This window comes from Camelus bactrianus, chromosome 4 (genome assembly GCF_048773025.1).
Source record: "Camelus bactrianus isolate YW-2024 breed Bactrian camel chromosome 4, ASM4877302v1, whole genome shotgun sequence".
Lineage (NCBI taxonomy): Eukaryota > Metazoa > Chordata > Mammalia > Artiodactyla > Camelidae > Camelus > Camelus bactrianus.
Window position 1 is genome coordinate 44,161,549 of NC_133542.1, and position 26,814 is coordinate 44,188,362.

Below are 26,814 nucleotides of genomic sequence, written 5' to 3' on the forward strand. Positions count from 1 at the left end.
GCAGGAGACAAGACAAGGTTGATGATCAAAGGGGAGAACAATGTAGGAAAATAGCAACATTTCAGACGCAGCGACACACACGCTGAAAATGTGTCAGCAGTGCGAGGTCACTGTTAACTGCCAAGAATAAGACTGAAATAGATTGTTAAATGAGAGACCATATTGTTAAGACTGAGTTGTTTGCCTGCCTCAAAAGGACAAAATTCTTAGAGGTGGGATGAAAGAAAATTTATCCAATTGACTCTAAAATGGAAATATGATGGCTCCAGTGCTGGGTATGGATTAGAACTTTGTTTTTTCATTACACTAAACTTGAGTAGTCAAAACGCTTTGGAAATAACATTTTTCTTCTCTACATAATTTTAAATGAAGGATTTGTTTTTTTCAAAAAGAAATGCCTTTTATTAAAAAGCTGGGAGACAAAATTCTTGTCTTCATCTCAAATAAAGCTATTTTAAAGTTCAATTATTATGGTTACAGAATACTCATTTCAGACAGGAGAGATTTTAGGTATAGGGATATAAATATGAAGAATATAAAAAACATACAATTTTCATTATTGTGAAAATCGTATTATAAAGTCTCAGAAGTGACTTTTCTACTTTGTAGCTTGGAATCACACAGATTTTTCTTTAAGTTTGGAAACATAAGTGAAAACAGTATTGATAAAACTGGGAGTTTTGGTTGAAGAAGGCACAATTATTAAGTGGAAAATTACCAGTGGCAATTTCCTTAGATTTCATTAGTTGAGGTAAATATATATGCTTAAATCATCTTTCACCATAGTGTCTATCTGTCTATCTACCTACCTATCTATTTTTAGGGATCAAATGAATGGTAATTGAGACGCAGAAAACTATGACAAAAGGAGCAATATACATGGTTAATACCTGGATAAACAGAATATTTTTCCTACTTAAATTCTTTAAAATACTTACAACTCTTGAAGGCAAAAATTATAACATGTCTGATGGGGTTTTCAGTGTAAGTGGATGTAATGTGTATGACAGTGGCAACATAAAAGGGAAAGGGACCTCATATGGTGGTAAATTTCTACATTTCACTTGAAGTGGTAAAATGTCAATTCTAAGTAAACTGAAGAGTTGGGTATATTATATTTACTAGAAAAAATTCTAAAATATTTATATAGCAAAATATAGCAAAAAGCCAGTAGGTAAAATAAAATGCTAAAAATATTTTTAAATCCAGTAAAAGTCAGAAAAGGGGAGACAGAGGAACAAAAACACAGAGAGAACAAACAGAAAACAAATAAATGGTAGACCTAAATCCAGCTAAATTAATGACTTCATTAATTGTAAATCCTCTAAACACATCAATTAAAAGACAGGTTAAAAATAATAATACAAGACCTATCTATAGAGTATAGGAAGGTTAAAAACAAAGTAATGCAAACATGTATATAATATAAATACTAATAAAAAGAAAAGTGGAGTGGCTTTATTAATATCAGATATAGCTTTCAGACCAAGGCAAAATACCAGAGACATTATATACTTGTAAGAAATATCAGCTCACCAAGAAGATACAACAATCTTAAATGTGTGTAGTAAAAACAGCTTCACAAGCACAATAAAAACTAACAAAATTATAGAAATGTATAGATCTGTTATACTTAGAGACCTCAAAATTCCTCCCTCCATAGTCAACACAAGTAGACAGAAAATCAGCAAGTATACGGAAGATCTGAACAACACTATCAACTATTTGACTGTGGTGGAACTCTCCACACAACAACAACAGAACATACATTCTTTTCAAGTACACAAGGAACATTCACCAAGATATACCATATCCCAGGCCATAAAATAAACCTTAGCAATTTTAAAAGAAATCATCTAAAGTATGTTTTTCTGGTCATAGCAGAATTAAACTGCAATTATAGAAAGATATCTGGAAAACTCCAAAATATTTGGAAACTAAAAATATACTTATAAATAATTCATAGGTCAAAGAAATTTACTAGGAAAGTATAAAATATTTTGAACTGAATGAAAACCAACATATTAAAATCTGTGGAATATAGCTAAAACAGTGTAGAGGAAAATTTATAGCACTAAAACTATAGAAAAAAAGAAAAATCTCGAAGTAGTCATCTAAGGCTTCATTTTAAGAAACTAAGAAAGGATAAACTAAATTCAAAGCTAGCAGAAAAAAGAAAATTATGAAGAACAGAAATCAATAAAATTGAAAAAAGACCAACATTCAAGAAAATTAATAAAACTAAAATTTAGTTTTTTGAAATGATAAAAAAAAAAAAAAAAGGTAAACCTTTGGGCAGGCTGACCAAGAAAAGGAAAGAGAAAAACGACACAAATCACCAATATCCCAGAGAGGATATCACTACAAACCCTTGAGACACTGAAAGTATGATAAAGGAATGCTGTGAACAACTTTTGTGTCCATGGATATGACAACTTAGATGAAATGTACCAATTCCTTGAAAAACAAATTATGAAAGTCATGAAGAAATAAATTACCTGATAGTTTGATTTCTATGAGAGTTGACAAATTAAAATCATAAGATGAACTACATACCTATTAGAATTACTAAAATTAAAAGAACAACTGAAATACAAGGTCTTGATGAAGTCGTGGAACAACTGAAACATTTCTCTGAGAATGCAAAATGGTACAGCCACTGTGAAAAACAGTTTCTTGGCAGTTTCTTGTAAAAGTAAACATACACTTATCATACGATCCAGCCTTTCAATCTTGGGTATTTACCCTAGAGAACTGAACACTTAAATTCACACAGAAACTTGTACAAAGATGTTCATATTTATAGCAGCTTTATTCCAACTTGCTCAAATCTGAAACAACTTAAATGTCCTTTAATGAGTGAATGGATTAAACAAACTGTGGTACATCCATACAGTAGAATACTGGTCAGGATGAAAAGAATGAATTATTTGATACATGCAACAACTTGGATAAGTCTCAGAGTCATTCTGCTAACTGAAAAAAGCCAAGTTCAAAAATTACATAAGGTGTGACTCCATTTATATGCTATCCTGGGTAAGCTGGAGCTCTAGGGATGGAGATCCAAAGCAGTGGTTTTCTGTGGTTAGTGGTGGGATGTTTGACTAAAAGCAGGCAGCCTAAAGGAATTTTGTGTGTGTGTTTGTGTAAAGGAACAGGTCTGTGTCTTGAGTCTGATAATGGTTATATGACTATGCATTTGTCAAAATTTTTAGAAGTTTGCACATCAAATGAGTGAATTTTATTTTATGTAGATGAAAAAATAAAAATTTCAGAAGTGACAGTGTGGTGTCAAGTTAGAAGTCCACACGAATGCACTAAGCTGGGAGGAGAGGATCCAACCTCTGTGCCTCTTCCCCCAGAGGGGACTTCAGGTATTTCAGAAAGTATGTAGGTAGGTAATGGAGTGTGTGCTGTTGGAAGGGTTATATAGTAGAGGGTCATTAAAGAGTCTGGGCTAGAGAAAGCATTGATTAATTAGAGTGCATAGTGAGGGAGGACTCACATGTGTGAAAGAGGTAAAGTGTCTTACCTAATGGATGTCTTCATCTTTTTGGGGCTGCTATAACCAGATACCATAGACTGGGTGGCTTAAACGACAGAAATTTATTTCTCACTGTTTTAGAGGCTGGAAAGACCAATATCAGGGTTCCAGCAGGTGCCGGGTCTGATGCAAGCGCCCTGTATCCTCACCTGGCAGAAAGGGAGTGAGGAAGCAAGCTCTCTCTTGTCTCTTCTTACAAGGCACTGAGCCCATCATAAGGGCTCCACTCTCCTGATTTGATTACCTCTCAAAGGCCCCCAACTCCAAATACCATCACAATAGGGATTAGGGTTTCAACATATGAATTTGGGGGGTGGGGATGGAATCATTTAGTGCATAGCCATGGACTTTCCTGAATTGCCCAAATTGGGTTGGCTTGTGTTAGTGCTACCTGGCTAGTTCCCTTGGTCAGGTTCATGCTAAATAGAAGAAAAGGGCTAGTAAACTTTCTGGAATTATGCACAGATACTGGCTGCACACAACCCACTGGAAACAAAGCAGGGGCAGTGTTCTAGCTACCTACTCAGTTATCTGTTTTTCTAGGCAATACCTGATATTCTTTAATTTGAGATGCACATTTTAGCATTAATGAAATTGGACTTCAGTCTTGCAGTAAATATAAAATTTAATGGAGTCTTTCTCCTTCTCTTCATTCTCTTTCCTCTTCTCTTTTTCTCCCCCTGGAAAACGTGTATTAAAGAGCTGGTGCATTGTACAGAAAATGGTGTCCTAGAATTGAGATAATGTATTTCCAATTGTTTGAAGTCCAAGTAGAAGTCTAATGTTTCAGTTTAGTTCTCCCCACTTGGTTCCCAAAGTAGACTCGGATAATTTGCTCACCAGGACTGGAAGGAACCTTAATGGGTCTGTGCTCTGATACCCTCTCAGAGCTCAGCTCTCTTATCAGAGGTATGTCCTAATAAGGTCCTGGGATGACTGAGCCTGCCAAAGGCCATGTGATATGCTGGCGGATGCCAAGTTCCAGAAATGAGCACAGTGACCTTGATGGCGATACAATGTAACATCTCTTTGTTTCAAGTCTATACAGATTTATATTTGTGTAAATATAAATTTCAGAGAAAACTTCCATTTTGCCAAATAAGGTACACTGGCATACACACACACACACACACACACACACACAGAGACACAGGTACACTGGTATGTGTATATATATATATTTTTTTAAACACAGAAAGTAAAAGCTACCATCTCATTGTAAATTAGAATAAAAGAACATTAACTCTAAGTCCCTGGAATATATTAAATAACTAATTACATCAAGAATGTCTAGAAATTAGTCCTCTGGAACAATCGGCTTCATAGATTAACATGAGAGCTTATTTGCATATAGGCTGTAGACACATTTGAAAGAGAGAGTGTGTACGTATATGTAGCATATATGGTATATATGGTGTTTTAAAGAGGAAATACCATGTAGTTAATTCCTGTGGCCAAAGACATTTTGAATGTTTTTGCAACATTTGACAATCACTTCATCTTTGTAATACCATCTAAATTAGCATTTTTAAGAATCTCATATATTACTTAGCAAAAAAGGCCTAAGTGGTATTGAAAGAGACTGGAGGCAAATTAAGTTTCCTTTTGTCCAACTTTGTGTCACTTCCTGCCTCCATAAATAGGGAAAGCAAAATATCTGTGCTTCTTATTCATGTACATCTGCCAAACCAATTAACACCTCCTGAATGTTATCTTAATTGCATTTATTAACATAACATTAACATAGCAGGGAGATAACATTCAGGAGGTATTAATTGGTTTGGCAGGCACTCTTGAATGGGAAGCAGAGAGAAGGGCCCTTCTCAGTATCTCATGTGTGGGGTTTTTTTTTTTGGTGGTGGAGAGGAAATGAGATTACATTGAAAGAGAGAAAATATATCTTAACCAAAATAGGAGCCACATCACAGGGTCACTTGATTCTCCTTTCTAAAAGCTGCAAAGAAGCATCTGCTCTACAGCCTGCCCGTTTGACAGTTTACCCAGATGCCCTCTCTGCCCCATTGTCCCTGTGCATTTCTGGCTGAGGGGCCCTCTGGAGTTGTGGAGGCACAGATACGCTTCTTGGGGATGTGCTGAGCAACAGCCGTAAATGTTTACAGCACCTCCGCTGCTTTAAAAATAATTCGAATGTGGTCGTCTGATGAGAATTTAGTAGGGCTCCTACCCTTGTAGAAACACAGAACCACAGAGTGCTTTAACTAGACTTATCTCTTCATTAACTCGTTCAGTAGCACCTCCTGTAGCCCAGGACTGTCAAATGCTGGGGTAAATAGATGAATAAGACTCGATACCTGGCTCAAGATGTCTCGCTGACACAGGAATTGGTCATGGAGACGATGATGGCAGGTGAATGATTCAGAATAGACACCCCACACATCTTTATTGAGTAAATGATTAATGAAATATGATCATTGTGGTTTCCTTCTGGTGGTGATATGGACGGTGGGGAGTGTAGGGATATATGTATAAGGAGGCAAAACAGAAGACAGCAGATAATTATGATGAATTAAAATAAGGAGGGGCTAAACTATGGCAGAAACAATAAGGGATGGAAAGGAGCGCGTAGGTCAGGAGAGCCACGTGATCCAGATGGCTGCTGTTATTTACTGAGGGTCTCCCTTGTGCCAGGCAGTGCTCTTAGCATTTGGTGTGAATTTCATTTTCTCAAAAACCATATGAGATGGGCCTATTATTACAACCATTTTAAAGATGAGGAAGTTGATTGTGGGAGACTGAATAATGGCCTGCAAGGGATTCTGGGGTTCATCCCCAGAATCTGTGAATATATTATGTTACATAGCAAAAGGGACTTTGCAGATGTAATTAGGTTAAGGATTTTGCAATGGGGAGATTATCTTGGATTATCTGTGTGGGCCTGAGGTAATCATAGGGCCTCTATCTGAACGGGGCAGAGGTGGAGCCAGAGAAGATAAAATGACAAAAGCAGAAGTCAGAGAAACGAGAAAATGCCACACTGGAGACTTTGAAGATGAAAGGGCCACAAGCCAAGGAATGTAGGTGGCCTGTAGTGGGGGTTCCCCTCACCCTCTGTATAATGAGACTCCTTTCAGTTACCCATGTTCTCCATTTTCTTTCATTTTCATTTTCTTTGGAAAAGCACCTTGGCTACTTGTACAGTATTTTTCTTACTGAAAAACTGTTTCCCTCATTCCATTGCCATTTCCATGAAAGCTGTTTCTGTGTTGTTCACCGTTGACCCAATGCCTAACGCTGTGCCTGACCAAAAATAGACTCAATAAATGTGTGTTAAAGGAATGTAGGGAGGGAAGAAGTTCTCAAACTTGCTCAAGGCGGTGTATTTCTGGATTGTCAAGGTGTCTTCCAAGGGCCTTGATGCATTGAAATAGCAGACTTAGAGTCACCTTGTGACGTGGAAGTGCACCTGCCCAGATCTCCCTGCAGTGAAGAACCTATTGACTCAGCTGCTGGAGATGTGTGCAGACCACCTTAGTTTTAGCCCCTTCAGGGGTTACTTCACCTGCAGACAAGTGCCTTGCCCAAGGTTACACCCTTCTTGGGGTGGCCCATATCCAGTGACTGATTTAGATGGGTATAAAGGCCTGGCCATTTCAGTCCAGCATGGGACAACTCTGGCAGGCCAGTTTAGCTTCAGAGTTCCTGGTGGAGTTGTCCAAGGTTGTCTTGGGGCCCACACTGTGCTGGATTTCTGCTTCACCCAAACCTGTTTCCACTTCCCTTCCACAGGTGTTGATTCCAAGGACACTCCCTAATAAACCTCCTGTGCACTAAACTGTCTTAGAGCCTGCTTCCTGGAGACCCCAATCTCAGACAATCACTCAGCGTAGAATTATTTTGAGCCAGGTAGTTATAAATAATCAGAAACAGAATCCAAAATTTAAGAAAAATGCATAGATCTTAATATTAAGGAAACCCTGTGCATTATAATGATCTTTTCACTGCATTAGGAAGACCACTGTTACTAAAGATGTATCAGTCAAATCCCTTACATGCCAGTGCCCTCCCCACAAGAACGTGGTGTGACAGTCACATCACTCTCCTATGTATCTCTTGAATTTGTCTCTTTAATCCATCACCCTCATCACTCTTTTTTTTGTTGTTGTTGTTATGTAAATTAACCCATTTATTATAGGCTAGCAATGTTTCAAATGGTGGTGCTTCTACTGGTCCTTCAATTCCTTCAGTCTTCTGATGGCAGACTTTACTGTGATGGCAGAAGTAGTGTTGTAGGTCCAGGCACCACCAGCTACCGTTTTCATGCAGGAACCACAGTGCCAGATGCCCACGGCTCGTCTCTTCGTCTTGGTTTTGCCGCAGAAGGAGCAAGTGTACTTTGCGTGCTGGCTGATTTCAATTTTCTTCACCATTTTCTGGAGGGAGGCACCATAACGGGTCCTGTATTTACCGACGATTCCGACCTTCTTGGTGCGTTTGGCCATGTCGGAACAAACAAGACCGAGCCCAGACAGCCACCCTCATCACTCTTAATTCAAGCCACCCTTGATTTCCCTCTCAGTTTAATGAACAATTCTGAGTCCCATGTTTTGTCTTCCTCCAGTTTTTCTCCATGCTGGAGTGACCACTGCCCCACTTAAAGCTCTTTAGTAACACCCCATCACCCATAGCAGAAAGTCTAACTCCCAAAGATGACATCCAGAGTCCTCTCCAATTGGGCTTCTCCCAGTTTCTAGACTAATTTCTGGCATGCCCTAACCAGCCTCCCCCTTCACCACTGTCTCCGTTGTTTTGATCCTGCCAGAGTTCTCTAAACTGTCCATGTTGGTGCATAGACCTGAATTCTCTTTAGAGCTCTAGCCTTGAGTTTTACCACCACTCCTTTCTAGTCTCAGCCATACTGAGTGACATGCAGTTCATCAATATGCCTTGTTCTTGTTTGCCTCTGGGCTTTTGCACATGTTTCCTCTGTCTGGACTATTTTTCCTTTCTCTGCCTACCCAGCTCCCTGGCCTTCTCCTTGCCAGGTTGATTTCTACTGACCCTTCTCTGATTCCCTGAGGGTGAATTTAGTGCCTCTCCTATGTGCTCTCCTGGCACCCTGTGCTTGTCTTTTTGATAACAGATGTACCATCCGTAATTGCCTCTAAACTTGACTATCTTAGCCACTAAACTAAACTCCTTATTCATAGCTGCGAACACAGCAATGAATACAGTGCACAGCACACAGAAAGTACTTGGGAAATATTTGTTGATGAATGAACTTGGGAAGTATTTGTTGATGAATGAATGAAGAATCGAAGTTTCATGATAACCCTAATGCATAGGCAGGGTAAACATTTTTGGCCACATTTTAGGATATGGAAATTGAGGTTGACTTCACCAAGGTTATGTTGCATTCTGACTGCAGATCTAGTGCTACTTACTATAAATGCCTCAGTCCTTCATTCATCCCACGTTATATCGTTTCACAACTATTCCACAGATTTGAAGGCCTGCTGTGTGGCTCTGTGTTGGGCTCTATTATAGGTGTTGGATTGACATAGTCTCTCTTATAGAGCTGACATCCTAGAAGAAAAGATTATCAATCAACAGGTAACAAAACAGTGTTGAGTAGAGGTCAGTTCTGTGAAGGAAATGTGATGTGGCGATGTGGTAGAGTGGTGATGTGTAGGGGAGAGTGGTTCTTTAGAAATGGAGGTCAGGCAGTGCTCCTTGAAGGGAGTGACATTTGAGTGAGACCTGAAAGATAAGGAGCCGGTCATGAGATAAGGAGCCTCATGAGATAAGGAGCTGGTCATGAGACAAGGCAAGGGAGAAGGAAGAACCCTCCTGGCAAAGGGAAGAGTATGTGCAAAGCCCTGAAAAGGGGAAGAACTCAGTGTGTCCAAGGACCAGGAAGCAGGCCAGAATGGCATGATCATAGTGAGTAATGGGGAAAGTGAAGAGAATAGCGTCAGTCTGGGTCATGTTGGGCTGGTAGATCCTAGCCAAGAGTTTGGAAATGGAAAGCAATGAAATATTTAAAGAGCAGGGATTGGCAGTTACTTAACCTGGACTGTGATAGAGCAGGAATCCTAATGATACAGGAGATTTAGATGATGAGGATTTCAGGAGATAAAAATCCCAGGTAATTTGGAAAATGTAGTCTCATAGGATAAGAGCTCTAGAATCAGTGTCGAAACAGTGGTCATTTTCACCGGAGAATTTCAGCTGCTTTTATAAACCATGATTGTGGTTTCTACCAGTACCTTCAGTGACTGCTGGACAGCTCTTTCATAATGTCCTGCAATTTAGGTCTAAAGATAGGTCTGTTGACTTGCCCACCTACCCTACCATGCAGTGGTACCCTCCTTCTTTATTAATGATCCATTTAATTTCTTAAGTTATAGGCATCCTGAATGACAGCCCAGTAACAAAAACCCAGCTGACCACCAAGTCCTGACATTTTTGACTACCCGAGTGTTTCTCAGATTCAGCTTCATCACTCTTGTCTGTCTTCAGGTTCTCATCTGCTGTCACCAGGACTTTTGCAGCAACCTCCTAAATTATCATTAGCCATCTTCACCCCAGTCTCATTTCACACTACCAAATGCAAACTCTTTTATATTTGTTTTTTACCAAATGCAAACTCTTTTATATTTCATCTCCAATACAAAAGTAACACTCTGTTGTTAAATAGCCAGATCCTACTACTGAATGAAAATCCAGTGTGTATCCTTCTATACTTTCTTCTATGATTATATACCCATTTACATAAATTGGATTATAATATAGTCCTGTTTGGTGATTTGCCTTTTTATTTAGCAGATTGTATTTTTCTTAATTAATAAACACACAGCTACATCATTTTGGGTGGCTTTATATTATTCCATTATATAGATGTACTGTTATTTACTGAACTATTTCCCTTTTGAAAGCCATTCAGATTCTTTTGCATTCATGAATGATATTATATTGAACATATTTCTATATTTTTCTACTTGTATCTCTTTCTGTCTCACTTTCTTCAAAAGATTTACTTAATATAGAGCTCTTGATCACACATAATTTCTTTTAATATTGTGTGGTTTCACAATGTATAATTGTTTTTAATTGGAAATTTTTTGGCATGAGGTGTGAAACAATGTTTTGAATTTTATGGTTCCTAAAATGGTTGACCAGCTTTCTCAATATTATTTATAATTTAATCCCACCTTTCTCCAATGATTCAAGGTGCCAACACTGTCATACACTGAATTCTTGGGTCTGTTTCTGAGCTAGCTATTCTATTCATCAATCAGACTACACATTCTAGTGAAAATGTCCTGTTATTTTTAATCTAGTGGCTTCTAATAGGTTTTAATATTTGATAGACCAAGTCCTCCTCTTTGCTCCTTATTTATTTATTTACTTTTGTGTGTGGCAGAGATTTACTATTTCTCCCACATTTTATTTTTCAAATAAAATTTAGCATCATTGTATCAAGTTTCAAAAAACATTTGTTGAGATTTTTATGTTGATTGTATTAAATTTATACATTATTTTGGAAGAATTTGCCATCTGCAGAACTATCCTTCTAAACTAAATCTGGTCTTATCATTATCCTGCTTAAAAAACCTATAATAGCTCCCCCTAAAGGGAAAGTCATTTTTTTTTGCATGACCTGTAACACATTATACATTTTGACCCCTGCATAACTTCCCTTGTGCTTCAGAGATTGAGAAAATCTTTCATTACACTACCTCAAAAAATATGGAGTAGTCATTGGAATCTCAGCATTAGGGCAGTTGGGGAGGTGGGTAGCAGAAAATGTACTGGCAGGTTGAAGATGTCATTTGGAAATCTATATTTACCTAATTTGCAGTTGTAACTGGAGCCAGGAGCTCCTAAACCTGATTGCATTTTGACCTGGAAGTCCATCCAGGGGAAGATCATCAGTTCTAACCTACAAGCATTCCAAGAAAATGTGCGTGATCAAGGCTATCTTTCTCTTAAGTCTTGGGAAAACTGTGACTTTCTAAAGTTTGGCTCCAGCCTCTTGACATTGAAGAAGAAAATTCCACTAACTGCAGAATAAGTAATTTGGCTGCTTTGTGTTTAGCCTGTGGCTTAATCTCTAAACCCTGGCCCCAGTAAAAGTTTCTGTTGGCTCTGTTTATCTCTCCTCACCCTTCGTTGTTCTCCATGTGTTTCCCTGTTCTTTGCCACGTACAAATCTGGTGGTGGAGATCTGGGTCAGTGATAGTGGGTGAGCGAGAGGGAAATGAGGGAACAGGGAGAGACATTAAGAAAACTAAGTTGGCAATGTTAAAACTGAGAGAAGACTTAACAGTCTTTTTAAAAATTTAATTTGTAAAGTTTAAAAATTATTTTTAGTTAATTAAATTTTCAACTGTCCTTGGAGACATATTATAACAAGTAAGAATTCAAATGCAAACACTCTTGTGGGATACAGATAATGATTTTTTAGACATCCAGCTAGATCCTGGATACTCACAGTGTACTTGTTTATATAAACCCTGTTAGCTGGAAAATCTTATAAAAATTCAGTCACAGTATTTGAGAACTGGATTTCGTGGTTATCTTGTTAAAGTTGGGATATGAAATCAACTCCTTCATTGCCTTCAGCATTGGGAGAAGAGTAATTGCATGGGTCTTCAAACTCTAGAGACTTAATTTGGTCAGTCGTTCCAGATTTCCAAAGAGTCTTATTGGAGAGGTGCTAAAATGGGTACAATAGGTAAGCTTGTGCTTTTTTCTTCCTTTAATTTTTTTTTTTGCCTTTTATTTCCTAAAGTTGATATTGATATTGAGTAACAAAATAATGAAAAGATGAGCAGAACAAAAACAGGAATAGGAGAAGTTGGATGCAATTTATAAACTAGATCATCATCATTAAATAATCAAAAGCTTGGTATCATAGTCTGTATAAGTTGAAATTGAATTGCTGTAAAGTCAAAATGATGCCGAAAAGTTTATTGACCTTTATTTCCAATGTATGTTGTTTTCTGGATGTCCTACCTGTGTTTCTGCAAAGAGGATCCTCCTGCTTCACAGTCACTTTTAAGATGAAGTTGTGAAGCTGTATAACTATTAACTGCTAGGGGAATTGACATATCTTGGAGACTGATCTTTCAAAAGTCCAGAATATCTATTTCAGACCAGTGAAACTATGATCATAATTTATCAATTGTTAAGCATAACAAGTAAAGGAAGAAATGGAAAGAGCACGTATAATACAGTTTTCATCCTTAGAAAATGTTGTATATGCACCACAAGGCTGGTTTCCCCTTCTGAGTACAGAAGCTTAGTTGTATAAGCACGAATGAAAAAAAAAATTAACCAAGCCATTTGGCTCTCCCAAGATCATGAATTATAGAGCAAGGGGTTCAAGGACACTGATTACCCATATAACCCTGCAGGGTGTTGAACTGAGCTTGGCTGGAGGTCCCAGCAGGGCAGTAGAGGACAGAAAGTAATGAGATGCCTGGGCAGTAGGGTAGCTTATCAGCTGCTCAGCTGAGAAGCCCTGGTGCCTGGATGAGGCTGATGTGACTCACTGATTCAACTCGAAGCAGGAAGAACGGTGAACGAGGAAGGGACTGAAGAGCAACAGAAGATGGTGGGAGACACATGAGATAAAAAGCAGTCTTCACAGAGGGTTTTATTTAACCAGGGCTGAGAGTTAGAAATATATATGTATCTGCCATTTGTCCACTTATTTGAAAGGACTTTCCAGTAGAAATTGGAAGGGAATTTCATGCAGTAGAACAAGTACATGCATAGACACACCAGTAAGTCATGCCCTTTGCATAGAGGAGATGCAAAGTTATCAACATTATAGAACCTCTACTCAAATGTAGAGACTTTTTTCCATTAATAAAAGAATATTTCAAATATACACTGAAGTAAAGAGGAAAGTGTACTCATTTTGCCCAGCTTCACCAATGATCAATTGTGTCTGTATAATCTTGGAGAAAATTCTTTTTGATAAAGGAAGTTGGCATGAGAAGAGACCTGGAAAACACACTCTGACGAGGGGGTGGCTGAAGCCCACGTTGTCGGCAGGGCTCCCTGAATCCCTCCAGGGTGACATTATTACAGCATTACTGTGTTACTTGTTAAATGAAAGGTATTAGCTTTCTGGATAATCAGGTAATCAAAAAGTAGTTACTGCTTTGACTTTTTATTACAGGTTCTTCAGCCACTTACATTTAAATTTTTTTTTAATATATCATTATTTTAAACACACATCATTATTTTAATTATATCCAACTAAATATACCTGCATCTATCTCCTCAGCATGCATCATTATGTACTTTGCTAAAAAGAACTTTAAATCAAATTGCATACCAACATTCTTTATTATAATTTATGTGCACATATCTGAAGCAGATATATACATTTTGGAGATTAATTACCAAGAAGTTTGTTTAGACTTTCAGTAAATGTGAAACTTAACTTAAACTTCAGTTCACTTGGGTATTTATAATATGATGACATTATGTTACTGTTTTCTTATCTAAGGAGAGTATGGGTACATGAAGAGGAGTCATTACAGTTACCAGAACCATTCGTGCCCAAGTCCTTACAATTTTTTTCATTTCTTTTGGTTCCCCCTGAAACTCACTCTTTTTGGATTATGCCAAATAGTGGACTGAAAGATTGTTTGTGACTCAGTCCCAGTCAGATGAAAACAATATTGCTGTTATAGGAATAGAAGAAAATATAGCCTTTAGTGACTGCTTTTAGCTCCTGTTGAAGAATCTTAGCTCTTTTTACCCAGTAGTCTGTCACTTTTTATATCTGCTTTTGCATCACTCGGAGCTCGACATAAGTAAGTCTTACTGCTGGCGTTTGACATATGATGGAGTAGTGCAAAGATCCTTAAACTAGAATTCAGCATGCAGCTCTTATGTTCTAGCCAGCAGTCTGCTATCCACTACTACCCTACCCCTCTGGCTGTTTGAAACAAACTGATCCACTAAATAAACTCAAGCAAAGTCTTGGTCTCTAGCGTTATTGGAGACAACCAGTTGGTCCAATTTGCTAGTGTCTTGATGAATTTCCATAGTCTAGATTCCAAATCTTGAATCCTTACTTTTCCCCAATCCATATTCCCTGGTTTGGGCATATTTCTTTACTTCCTCCAGTATATGAACAAAAGCTTTCCTATACGGTTTCTGGATTAACTCATGTCTCAAGCCCTGGCACCTCTTATTTTCTCCAGGGAGGCTGCTTGATGTCAGAGCAGCTCTGCACTGTTCCCCACCGCCCTCCTTTAAATGGGGGTTAGGAGTTAAAAACTGGATTACTCTGTGACCTACCTGAATGTATCAATTATATTCTCTAATCTCAGCTTCATCCCAGCTGAGGGATCTGGGACTCTGTCATCTCTAAGGGCCCTTTGGTAGCATCTTGTTTTGTTTGTTTGTCATATTTGCCGTATTTTTTTTAATATTATGCAATTATGTATGATCATTTTCTCATTGTAAAAGTTTTACACAGTACACACATACACAGAAAATGGCTACAGAGTCCCTTTAACTTTCCTGCCCCTCCCACCTACTCCCTTTTATAGCCAAAGATAACTGCCCATATTAACGTTCCTTGATTAATTTGTCTAATAAAACTTTGCTTCCTCGTGGCCTTTTCGCAGCGATGATTTGTACATTCTATTTTGGATGCGGTTAGTCATTCACGAGGCTGTGCTGGTGAGAAACGGTGTGGGTGATCTAAAAGGCACAAGTGTTCAGCAGAAGATTTGAAATATGAAAAATGAATTGTTCTCCTTGGCTTGAATAAGAGTCTGTGAAGTTAGTTCTCTCCTTTTCCAATGACAGGGAAATCGGGGTTGGGAAAGGAGATGGTGGTGAGAAGAGTAGAGAGAGGGGGAAAAATGTTCTGTCACCTTTCAGACACCAGTGTGTAAAACTCGTCATTCAGAGATTTTATTTTCTTCTTTGCAGTAGCCCATGAAACTTAGGTGGTGAATGGTATTTTTTGGATTATGTTTTGTGATTCCAGTGACTAAATTTTCCATTGACTGGAGTGAATGATAACCTAGACTGTGATAAAATTCTACATAAATAGATGTCTCCCTTAAAAAATGTTCTCTATTAAACTGATAGAATATGATAATTTCTAGTGGCAAATTATTATATTAACAAAAGAGTACTTTAGAGCAAAATTTAAAGAAATAGAAATAAATTGGTATGCTCTGGTTCCCTTGTTAGTAGCATTACCTATTATCAATAGCTATCAATAGTACTATTGTAGAAAACAGTTTTTACCTTACCCTGAATCAGATCCCTTCTAGAGTGAATGTAGTTTTAAGACTTCTTGGAAAGTGATCAGAATGGCATATGAAGCTCTTGGAGTTTCCTGTATGTTGTTAATCTCTTTGCTTTCACGGATGGTACTTAGAACTCATTCTTCATAAGCATTTATAAGAATGAATCCCATTTTTGGTTTCAGTGTCTTTGCTTCCTTGCGCCACGCAAAATCAGAGGAAAAGAAGACAGTTCCTATGTATATTAAGCATCAACTTCAGTTAATTTCTTCCCCCAAGCAGACCAGTTTAACCCATTTTTTCTTTCATTAAAAAAAAAAATCAGTGACTAGTACACAATGCCAAAATACTAAAGATTATCCATTACTGAAAGCAAACAATTTTGCACTTCAGATTCTATACTCAAGAAAAGTTGTGGTCCAGTGAGAAGACAACATAAAGATTTGTTGATCATGACCACAGACCCTCTTTGAAAGTAATTCTCAAAATATACTGCTGTAAAACAACAAGAAAACCAAAATGAACACAGCAATGAAAAAGATCTAGACCAAAAAACACTTAAAAGTATAGCTGAGTCTGAAGGACTATTGAGGCATATATAGAAACAGTTGCAGTAATAATATGCGACTGAGATCCCAACCCGTAAGTAGGAGATGCGGGAGTACATGGGCAAGAGACTAGGAAACAAAGCTGGGGCCAGAACTGAAGGTGTCTTAAGAGTTTTGCCAGGAGAATAATCAGAGATACTGGGTATTTCTATACATTAAGATATATACAGTTAAATGTGAATGTTAAAATTTCAAGGCAGTCCATAAGAATAATAGGAGAATATGTACTTTTTAAAAACATTTTAAAAAGAAGGAAAAAATAGAACAACTAGATTGTTCCACAAAAGGCAGGGAACAGAAAAGAGACTGAATACAAAAGAATGATAAATAGAAAACTAAAAATAGGTGGTCAGAAATAAGGCAAACATATAATTGGTCACTTATAAATGTTACTTAATTTGACTTAATGGCTTAAATTTTCCTTTGCAACACAGACTTTAGACAACATAAAGGAAAAAAATCAACTTTGTGCTGTAAAGACATGTGACACCCCCAAAGAAAAATAATACAAAAAGTTTTCCAAGAATATGCAATAATCATGAAGTTGTGTGCAGGACAAAGTTATAAAATATAAAGGAAAGGAAAGGAAAAGAAAGAATAATGAAAATAAAAAGAGAAATGGATAACTCACAGTCATAGTGGGAGAATTTAATACAACTTTCTAAAAAATGAATAAATCCAGAAGACAATTTTAAAACACATTTAATAATCCTACTGTAAAATATATAATTTGCATATTTTAAATATTTATAAACTTCATCAAATAGAAAATTTTGTGACTTTTGAACATCCATGAAACATACACAAATTTGACCATGTGTTAATCTACTAGAAAACCTCCATAAATTCCAAAGAGCAGAAATCATAGTTCATATTCTCTGAATAAAATGCAGTAAAATTATAATAATAAAAGGAGACTACTCTAGCCCTAATCTACCCGTTTAAAAAAAAAAAAGGATGCACTCTTCTAAATAACTCTTAAACAGGGAACAAAGACAGAAACTATTAACCATTTACACATAAACAAAAATAAAAGCTCTGGCAATCAACACTTGTTGGCTATGGCTAAGGAAATTTTATAGCTTTAATTCATTTATTAGAAAATAAGAAGGGATTAAAAACTCAGCAATTGAGAAAAGCAGCAGTAAAATAAATAAGAATGTACAAAAATAGAGATAATACATTAAATTAATGACATAGAAATAGGAATTAATGACATAGAAATAGGAAAAATAAACTTTGTCTATAAAACTGAAAGCCACTTCTTTGAAGTGATATGTAAAGTAGATAAAACCTTTGATAAGTCTGATCAAGAAGAAAAGAGGAAAGGTGCAAATACAGTTTAGAAACAGGCAAAGAAGCCTTAATTACAGATTCAGAGGAAAGAGAAAAAAATATAAAAGTATAATGTATTTGACTTTGAAATAAATTCAGAATCTATTTGAAAAGAGAGGACTTTTATAGGAAAGTATAAATTACTAATATTATTTCAAGAGGTGGTAGAAAACCTAAAAAGAGCAATAATCATAGAAGAAATTGATGAGGTAACTTTAAAAAATCTACCCCCAAAAGATAAAAACTTTGACTATGTTATGGGCTTTAAATCTTCAAATACTTAAGAACTAGTTAGTCCCTACTATAAATAAATAGAAGGAGTTCAACCCAACTCAACTATCAATTCTGTATAGTTGAGGTACCAAAACTGACGATGACTGCGCACATACACAAAATGACCACTTTCAGCCAATCTGCCTTGTGAACATACATATAGAACTCTAAGTAAAATATTATCAAATTGAATTCATTGCCAAGTAGTATTAATCCCAGGAATGAAATAATGGTTGAACACTAGGAAATCTATTGATCTATTTTACTACATTAAAAAGTTAAAGTTAAAAATACTACTCAGCCATAAAAAAGGATAAAATAATGCCATTTGCAGCAACATGGATGTACCTGGAGAATGTCATTCTAAGTAAAGTAAGACAGAAAGAGAAAGAAAAATACCATATGATATTACTCATATGTGAAATCTAAAGAAGAGGACACTAATGAACTCATCTACAAAACAGAAACAGACTCGAAGACATAGTAAGCAATTATGGTTACTAGGGGAAAGGGAGTGGGAAGGGATAAATTTGGGAGTTTGAGATTTGCAAATGTTAGCCACTATATTTAAAAATAGATTAAAATTTTTTTCTTCTGTATAGCACAGGAAACTATATTCATTATCTTATAACAACCTTTAATGAAAAACAATATGAAAACGAATATATACATGTATATGCATGACTGGGACCTTGTGCCGTACACCAGAAATTGACACATTGTAACTGACAATACTTCAATTTAAGAAAAAAAAGGCTGAGTTGTAAAGGGATGTTAAAGGTTTGTCCAAGTTTCTTTACATAACTTTAAGTACACTGTATTAGTGCTAACTTTTGATTTTGAAAAAGTATGAAGAGATGCTTAAAGTATAAAAAATTATATTCTTCACTACTTGTAAACACATGAGGAATAAATATTTACTTGGGAATAAAAAATGAGAGGAAAAACCATTGGTTCATCCCAGTAGTGCTAAAAAACATATATGTCAACAGCAATTTGTGATTTAAAATAATTAAAACAAAATGACTTCTAGGCTAGTCAGAGAAAGAAACGTCCTTAACTTACTAGAGGGTATCTACCAGAAATCTAAAGCAAATACAAATATTTATGATAAAATAGACCATAGAATTAAAAGGAGGAACAAAACAGGAAGGCTTGTCATCACTGCTTCTACTCAAAATTGTAATGGAGGTTCTAGCTGAAGCTTTTAGGTAAGAATAAGAAATAGCATATGAAGAAATGAGTAGGATTTTGGAAAGGAAAAGACAAAATATATCACTGTATTGTATAATCTGTTTACAAAGTCCAAAAAAATCAACTGAAACGCATTAGAACACTTAAGAGTGTTTAGCAACGATTACAATATCAATTTATAAAAATCAAAGCTTATCTGGGTCTCCAGTTAAGTAATCAGAAGCAACATAAAAACCCTTCATACACAAAAGCAACAAAAACCATTATGAAATGTGCACAACTGTGTGAAGAAAAATATAAGATTTAACTGATGGACTTAGAAACTCTCTAAATGTAAGAGAAATACTGTATTTTTAAAATCTGGGAACACTTAATATTTAAAAAATATCAGTTCTCTCCAGGTAATCTATAATTCAATGTAGTCCCAATCATAATTCCAGCAGGATTTTTTAATTTACTTAGATATACTGATTAAAACTTTTTTGAGGATGTTTTGCATTTGTCTTTATTTTGTTGTTATTAATATATCTCACATATGTTTAAATTAATATTTATCTCTTTGATGTGTAGCAAAAGTTTTAAAAGAAAGAGAAAGTGTCCAATGTTAGCTATGAAGACTTTGAAAAAAGAACAATGAAGGAGGACTTGTTCCACCAGATATCAAAACATGACCTGCAGCCGTTGAAATGGGGTTGAAATGACTGGAGAAGAGATTGACAGATAAATTGTGACAGACGTTAGAGAGTCCAAAGCCCATGCAGGTATTTAGTGTACGGGGAGAGGTCACATTTCAGCTTAGAGAGCAAAGTGTGGGCTATTTAATAAGTGGAAGTATACATCAATAGATATTTTGGCAGGACCTACTGAAATTAAAACCAGCCATTTCATTCAACGCAGTGTTTCCACCATGTGCACCAAATAGTAGACACATGAATGTTTATGGCATTGTTGATTATCATAGCCCCAAACTGAAATTTATGGGCCATTTGTATTCTTGAATGCTAAGTGGCAGTTTAAAAGAATGATGAATGGAGAGTTCTGTCTACCAACCTGATTTTTTCACACATAACATTAAAAAAAAATCATAAAGTGGTAAAACCATGTATATATTTTAGTATATATAATTATACATTATAATTGTATATATTTATATGTTTATATAATACTTAAATATTTATGTACTTATATATAACTGAAAAGATATATATATATATCTCATAAAAAAGAATGGAAAGAGACTAAGTGCTAGAGAGAATCCTGGAGATGAGGGAAGGGAGATTGTGGGGGATGGAAGGTGAACTTTCATTGCTGGTACTTACATAAACTTGCAGATAATTTGAAATGTATTGTTTACTGTATCCCTTTCATTTTAAAAACTTCTATGTTTTCAAACTTCTAATTTTAAAAATGGAAAAGTCATGATTTCACTGGTTTATATTTGATGCAGTTTGTAGATGACATACCATTACAAGAGAGACATATTTTTATTACATGTTATGCTCATTATTTTTCCACCTGATAATCTGCACTGGTGGCTGGTGTGCACATAGAACACTGGCTTCTGGGGCAGCTCCTGAGGGGCGGCATGTTCTCCCTCCAGGATCACTCTGGTTTGCTGGAAGACCACGTGCCCCATGACAAAGTGGAGGCAGAAGCGCAGAGCATCCTGCCCTGGTGCTTTTGGAGACCTCCCTGGTCTACTGAACAGAAATTCCTTTGCCATGAAGGTCAGCCCCTTGCTGTTTTGTGTGTGGCAGAGGAAAATGTTACTGGGCCTAAGAGCTTCTCTGAATTTCCCATGCAGAGAATTGCATCTCTTTACCCTTCCATGTTTGCAAGATCTGTCATTCAAAGGAGGAAGTCAAATCGTCTGAAATAACTTGCTCCACAACTAGCCATGATGGTTATCAATTCTTTGTCCTCTTCCCTGGGATGATAAAAAACTTAAACTGACCAGTATACAATTCCCAAACCAATTTGTCTATTTCTCTCTTCCTCTCTTAAAAGATAGGCACTCATCCATTTCTGTCCACAAGTTGTAAAGCATATAGTAATTTAACTTCAGATTTGTCAATATGAATACACAGAGCTTAAAAAACAGCCCTCCACCATCCCTGTCCCATAGGGGAGCATCTCTGTTTTGGAGCAGAGACGTGCGACAGAAAGGGGGCTGCACTGGGAGGCAGAGGATTTGTGTTTGAGGCCTGCCCTCTAGGACCTTCTGTAACTTCTCCTAGGCCTCCCTTTGTGTCAGCTGTAAAATGGAGAGATTAGGAAAAACAGGGAGAAATTGGGGGTGTGGGGAGACAGGGAGAGGAGTATCGGCAGTGAAGGAAAAGGGACTTTGGAAGGTATAAGGCGGCAGGCCAGCATGAGACTTTATACAAGCCCAGTGCTCCTCCTCTTACACACACACACACACACACACACACACACACACACACACACACACACACACACACACACACAGCTGCACACACACTTTGGATTTCTATTCTCTTTCATTTATGTTCCCTTTAAAGTAAGCATTTGAATCCCTCCTAACACAGGGAGCTCTGTTTTTTGTCACATGTACCCATTGATCCCACCAGCACCTGAGGCCTTCGATTTACTTCTACCTTCCAGGCAGCACCTGTTTTCTCCCAGGGGTGCATTTAGCTTGGTGTCGAAAGCACAGTGTGTTCCCTTTTTGTTAACTTAACCTTTGTGTTGTTTTTAAAGAGTCGGATTTGAAAGAACAGGGACCCTAGAAAGCCTGTGATATGTAAATATTTAGCCGGGCAGATAGGGATAGTAAGCATTTTCTCTCTTAACACAAAACATGATTTTATTTGCTAAGGCGGTAATCTTGTTTGATAATCCATCAGTTTTATTATCAGCTGTGTATTGAGACATAATGCCACTGGGAGATAATCAAGAACCTTCACCTGATGCTACGGGGTTGGTTACAGTGGCTGGAGGAGACAGAGTCTTCTGGAGGGGATTTTGTTACACATAGCCCTCTATTTAGTTTGATTTCCTCCAAGTGCTTTAACCATTCTGCTCCCAGCCTAGGTAAATAGGTCATCTAAAAACCTTCCAAGAAGAGGAGTCTTTGCAGGTATAGAACAGCTAAACCTGTCTCTTTACCAGGTTCCCTTAGTCATTGTTCCGTGCTCAGTGCATGAAACAAAGGAAACAGAGATATGAAGGCATTCCATTGAAGACAGTATTTAAAAAACAAACAAATCAAACCTGGAAAAGTCCAGTTTGAAAACAGAACTTCCACCCCACAGGGAACCTCAGGACCCCAGCTCTGAATACTAAGTCCAGTAAACTGGGTTAGTAAACTGAACTTTGAATGAAACCTTGATCAGCAGGACTCTCAAGGATGTAATGTAGGCTTTCTGAATCAGAGGCAACACCCCTGTAGTGTATCCTCAGAGACCCTCCCGGCCAGGTCAGTTGGAATGTACAACCCCAGGGGGCAGAACTAGAGTTCTGGAAAAAGGCAGTGTGACTTCTGACCCTGGTGGGAGGCAAGGAAGCATTCCTTTCCAGCACTCATCTTTGACAACCCCATTCTCCTCTGCCTTGAATTGATCTGCTCGGGCAGACCATGCAAAGCATCTCAACTTGAAAATCCAGTCCCCAAGTCAAAGGCCTGTGGGGTTACCTGGTTGATTTCTGGCTCCTGGAAACAGAGGCCTTGTGGCCCTACAGCGCCGTGCAGTTAGAGCGTATTCTCACATATCATCCCACATGAGCCTTTCCTGAATAAGCAGATGAGGAAACTGAGTTTCAAAAATTTAAGCGTCTTGCCCGAGTTGGTGATTTCTCCCCAACTTTTGTTCCTTTCTGATCTTCCTTTTCTCCTCCTCTTTCTCCTTGAAAGACATTTTCTTAAGAATGTAGATTCCAGACAGATATGTGGTTTTAAATCTCTGGCTCTGCTGACCTTGGGCCACTTACTTATTTTGGTATGCCTTGGTCCTCACCCGTAAAATGAGGATAACAACATTTTTAACTTTGTACGGTTATTGGGAGGATAAAGCTGGTTGATACCAGTGTAGGGTTTAGAATAGCATCTGGCACATGCGGACATACAGTAACGTTTAGTTATTGTGGCTACTGCTGTTGCTGTTTCCTTCCACTCCCCTCTTTGTCCTTTTGTCAAACATTAATTGAATGTCTTCTCTCTGATGGGCATTGTGCTGGGCCGGGAAATGAGTAAGAGGGCGTCCCTTTTCCAGGAGACTCGCTGTTTACCACAAGACGGGCCATCAGATAAGCTCAGGGGATGGGCCACATAGTAGAGGTATGTCACAGCCTCCTTGTAATCACAGATGAGCTGCTGGGCACCCATGCTTGGCTGGGAGGGCTGCCTGGAAGAGAAGACCTGGCATCTGACTGGAACATTGGAGATGAAGAGGTGTCCACGAGGCCAGCGGGCAGGCGGAGGGGCCGGCGTGCGGGGCTGTGAGAAAGACCGCGGCTTGGGAATGAGAGGCTATCCTAGTTAGCCAGGACTGCTGTAACCGCATAGCGCATGTGAGGAGGCTTACAGAACAGAAATGAGCGTTCTTACGGCCCTTGGAGGCTAGATGTCCCGGGGTTGGCAGGTTCGTTTTCCTCTGAGGTGTCTCTCCTTGGCTTGACAGCCGCCTTCTTTTTCTATCCTCACATGGTCTTGTCTCTCTATCCTGATCTCTTTTTCTCATGAGGACACGAGTCATGTTGGATTAAGACCCGCTCCTATGACCTCATGTAGCATAATTACCTCTTTCCAGGCCCTATCTCCAAACATAGTCACATTCTCAAGCACTGGGGGTTAGGGCACCCACATATGAATTTTTAGGGGGGCACAATTCATCCCGTCACAGAAGTCATCTGCTAAGCATGGGCGGGGTCAGGTGTCCATGGATGAGTGTCAGGAACTGAAGCCAGAGTGGAAATGAAGCGGTGCCCACATCTTGAAAGGCTTGGCTTCTCATCAGGCTGAGGAGGATGCCAGTGGGTGCAAACGGACCTTACCACCACATTTCGGCTCCCTCAGCCCCCTCCAGCTGCAGTGTGAAGGGCAGACATACTGGAAGGAGCCACACTGGGACATGTCGGAGGAGACACTGGCTCGAATTCCAGTTCTCTCCGGCCACCCTCCAAGGCTTGCAGGGCAGATACAGGGTGGCAGGGATTCCCCAGCATCAGGAAGGTCCCAAGAACAAGGATGTGCGGGTGTTGGGGGACGGGGTGGGGAAGATGGAGGCACTGTAGCCAAGAGTCTGCCATGGGAGCAGCCCTTCTGCCGTATCAGCATCCGTCAAGGACTGCCAGGCTCATGCGAGTGAAGCAGCCCCCAAATAATGGATGAAGTAGGCTCTACTTTCTCCTTTTCACCCCAAAGGCCCCTCAAGTGTTCCTGACATAACCACACATCTTACTCCTGTATTTTGTAAATGAGAGAACAGACTCCCTTTCATCCTCCTGCCAGGTAGGAGCGCCCAGCAGCAACTTGCGTTGACAGTCAGAGAATGAGATAATTACTCCTCTACATTTTTAGAATCCTGCTCAAACTCACACATGTCGGTGCAGAAAGAGATGCTGTGTTTCCTGTAGTTCCCGTGTGGCGCAGAGGCCTGAAACAGAGGCGTCTCCTTGGTTCCGTAGGAGCTGCTGGGGCACCCACGTCTTCTCTCCAGTCCTTTTGTTTTCTCTTGTAAAATGGGGATAATATATAAATGACTAGGACAGTGGTGAGGATTCAGTGAGAAAATATATATACTTGAGCCCTTTGTGGGCCTTAAAGCTTTATGCAAATGTTAGTTTTTAGGATTAAAAAAAAGTTTCAAGGTGTTTCTCATTTGTCATTTTGGTAACTTGGTAGGAAAAGTAAACACTTTTTCTTCTAATTCCAGCTCTGTCCCCGTGTGTCAGGGCCTTGAGCAAAGCATTCACAAACCCTGCTTTGTCAAGTGGGAAGGGGTCTCTCTGCCTCTCCCTCACCCCTCTCCCTCTCTCTCTCCGTCTCTCCTTCAGTTCCTCTTCTCGCAGATGTAGAGATTCATTGGATAGGGTCCATGCTGTCTGCCAGGAAGATGGAAAGTGTGAGGTATCATCTGGATGGGCTTGGTAAGTACTAGATTCTCCTTCCTCTGCTTTTGACAAACAGAGTGACAGCCCATGGCTGTGTTTAAACAAGTTAATATGTATGTTCCCTGACATAAGGAAGCGCTCTAATCATGAAATACAGCTTGCATGTCATTTGGTTTTGAGATTTATTGAGTACTACTAATCTTGACATATTTTGGTTGGCACCACATTCTCGGTGTAGTGGGTTAGCGTGGAATAGTTTGCAGACTTTGTGAAACAAAATCTTCATGTAATGGTTTCGTTTGGCTACATTTTGAAAACACAAAAACATAATGCACTTCTATTTTATAGGGTTTTTTTTCAACCTGTGGATTTGGTTTGATTTTGGTTTCCTTTTTCCTCAGTGCCCTTTCTTTCTTTCTCTTTCTTTCTTTCTTTCTTTCTTTCTTTCTTTCTTTCTTTCTTTCTTTCTTTCTTTCTTTCTTTCTTTCTTTCTTTCTTTCTTTCTTCTTTCTTTCTCTCTTTCTTTCTCTCTTTCTTTCTTTCTCTCTTTCTCTCTTTCTCTCTTTCTCTCTCTCTCTCTTTCTCTCTTTCTCTCTCTCTCTCTTTCTCTCTCTCTCTCTCTCTCTGCCTCTCTATCTTTCTCTGTCTTTTCCTCTCTTTTCGTGTTCCAACTGCTGCAACCTACAAAGAAAGCTCCAAAGAAAGGCGAGCTTGTGAACTGACCGAACTGTGAGCAGAAGAATCCGCTTTGTACTACCCAGTGTCAAGAATGTGTTTATACCCTGGCCTGAGGCTCTGAACTTTTTGCGTGTGAGTTCAGGGATTCAGAATATCTGAAGGCCACTAGGCAGTGGAGTGACAGGTCTGAAGCTCCCCCATAGAAGCACCTGTACTAAATGTGCTGTAAGACTTCAGTCACCACCAGCCCTCAAAATCACTGAACTCTGTGACATCATGCCCAGGCGGGAAGAGTCACCAGGCCTCTGGCAGGCATCCTCCTCCCTGCCTTCCCTCTGCCCTGCCCCCCTAGTTCCTAACCCCAGGACAGTATTTAGAAAGCAGAGCTGGGCTCAGGCAGCCCTCTCAATTACTTTGGCCAGAGCCTTCCTGACTACATTTTGCTATCTCTTTGTGATGTAAACAGGGGCGCTCACAGTTGGCAGGGGATGTTCTTTCTGTTTTAATTATGTGAGGCATAATTATAGTCCCAGGGTCTGGAAGCAGCACAGAGTTCTTTGGAGAACTTCACAGAGATTCTTCTGTTATGACATAGTTTATCTGGGGGAAAAAAAAGTAGAGCAAAAGTCATTTCTAAAGAGGAAATAATAACACTATTCATGCTAGCGTTCCATTCCATATTGAGTAGATCACAAAATCAGAGGAGACTTTTTTTTTGGCAGAGGGGATAGGGGGTGGGGAGAGGGTGGACTCAGAATGTTGAACTCATATAACGGTGGGAAAATCTGGATAAATACTGATGAGTGGATGCGGATGGAGAAGGATATAAAAATCAATGTTTTTACTTAGGAAAGCAATA

General features: G+C 38.6%; 2 protein-coding genes across 6 annotated transcripts in view; one reads left to right on the top strand and one right to left on the bottom strand.

Moving 5' to 3' along the window:
• LOC105067534 (spermatogenesis-associated protein 31D4) overlaps window positions 1-26,814 on the top strand; it is a 154,206-nt gene that overhangs the window by 56,480 nt on the left and 70,912 nt on the right. For all 5 annotated transcript variants that reach the window (XM_074361749.1, XM_074361756.1, XM_074361746.1 and 2 more), the window contains one exon: window positions 25,221-25,313. The gene's annotated coding sequence lies outside the window, so the exon portion shown is untranslated. The remainder of the gene's footprint in view (window positions 1-25,220; window positions 25,314-26,814) is intronic.
• Window positions 7,654-8,042, bottom strand: LOC105067305 (large ribosomal subunit protein eL43-like). Its single transcript, XM_010952794.3, has one exon. It carries the CDS (start codon window positions 8,002-8,004, stop codon window positions 7,726-7,728), a length of 279 nt encoding a protein of 92 aa, XP_010951096.2. The 5' UTR covers window positions 8,005-8,042; the 3' UTR covers window positions 7,654-7,725.

Excerpts from the sequence above, each read along its gene's own strand:
- LOC105067305 (XM_010952794.3), bottom strand. The coding sequence starts at position 8,004 with ATGGCCAAACGCACCAAGAAGGTCGGAATCGTCGGTAAATACAGGACC.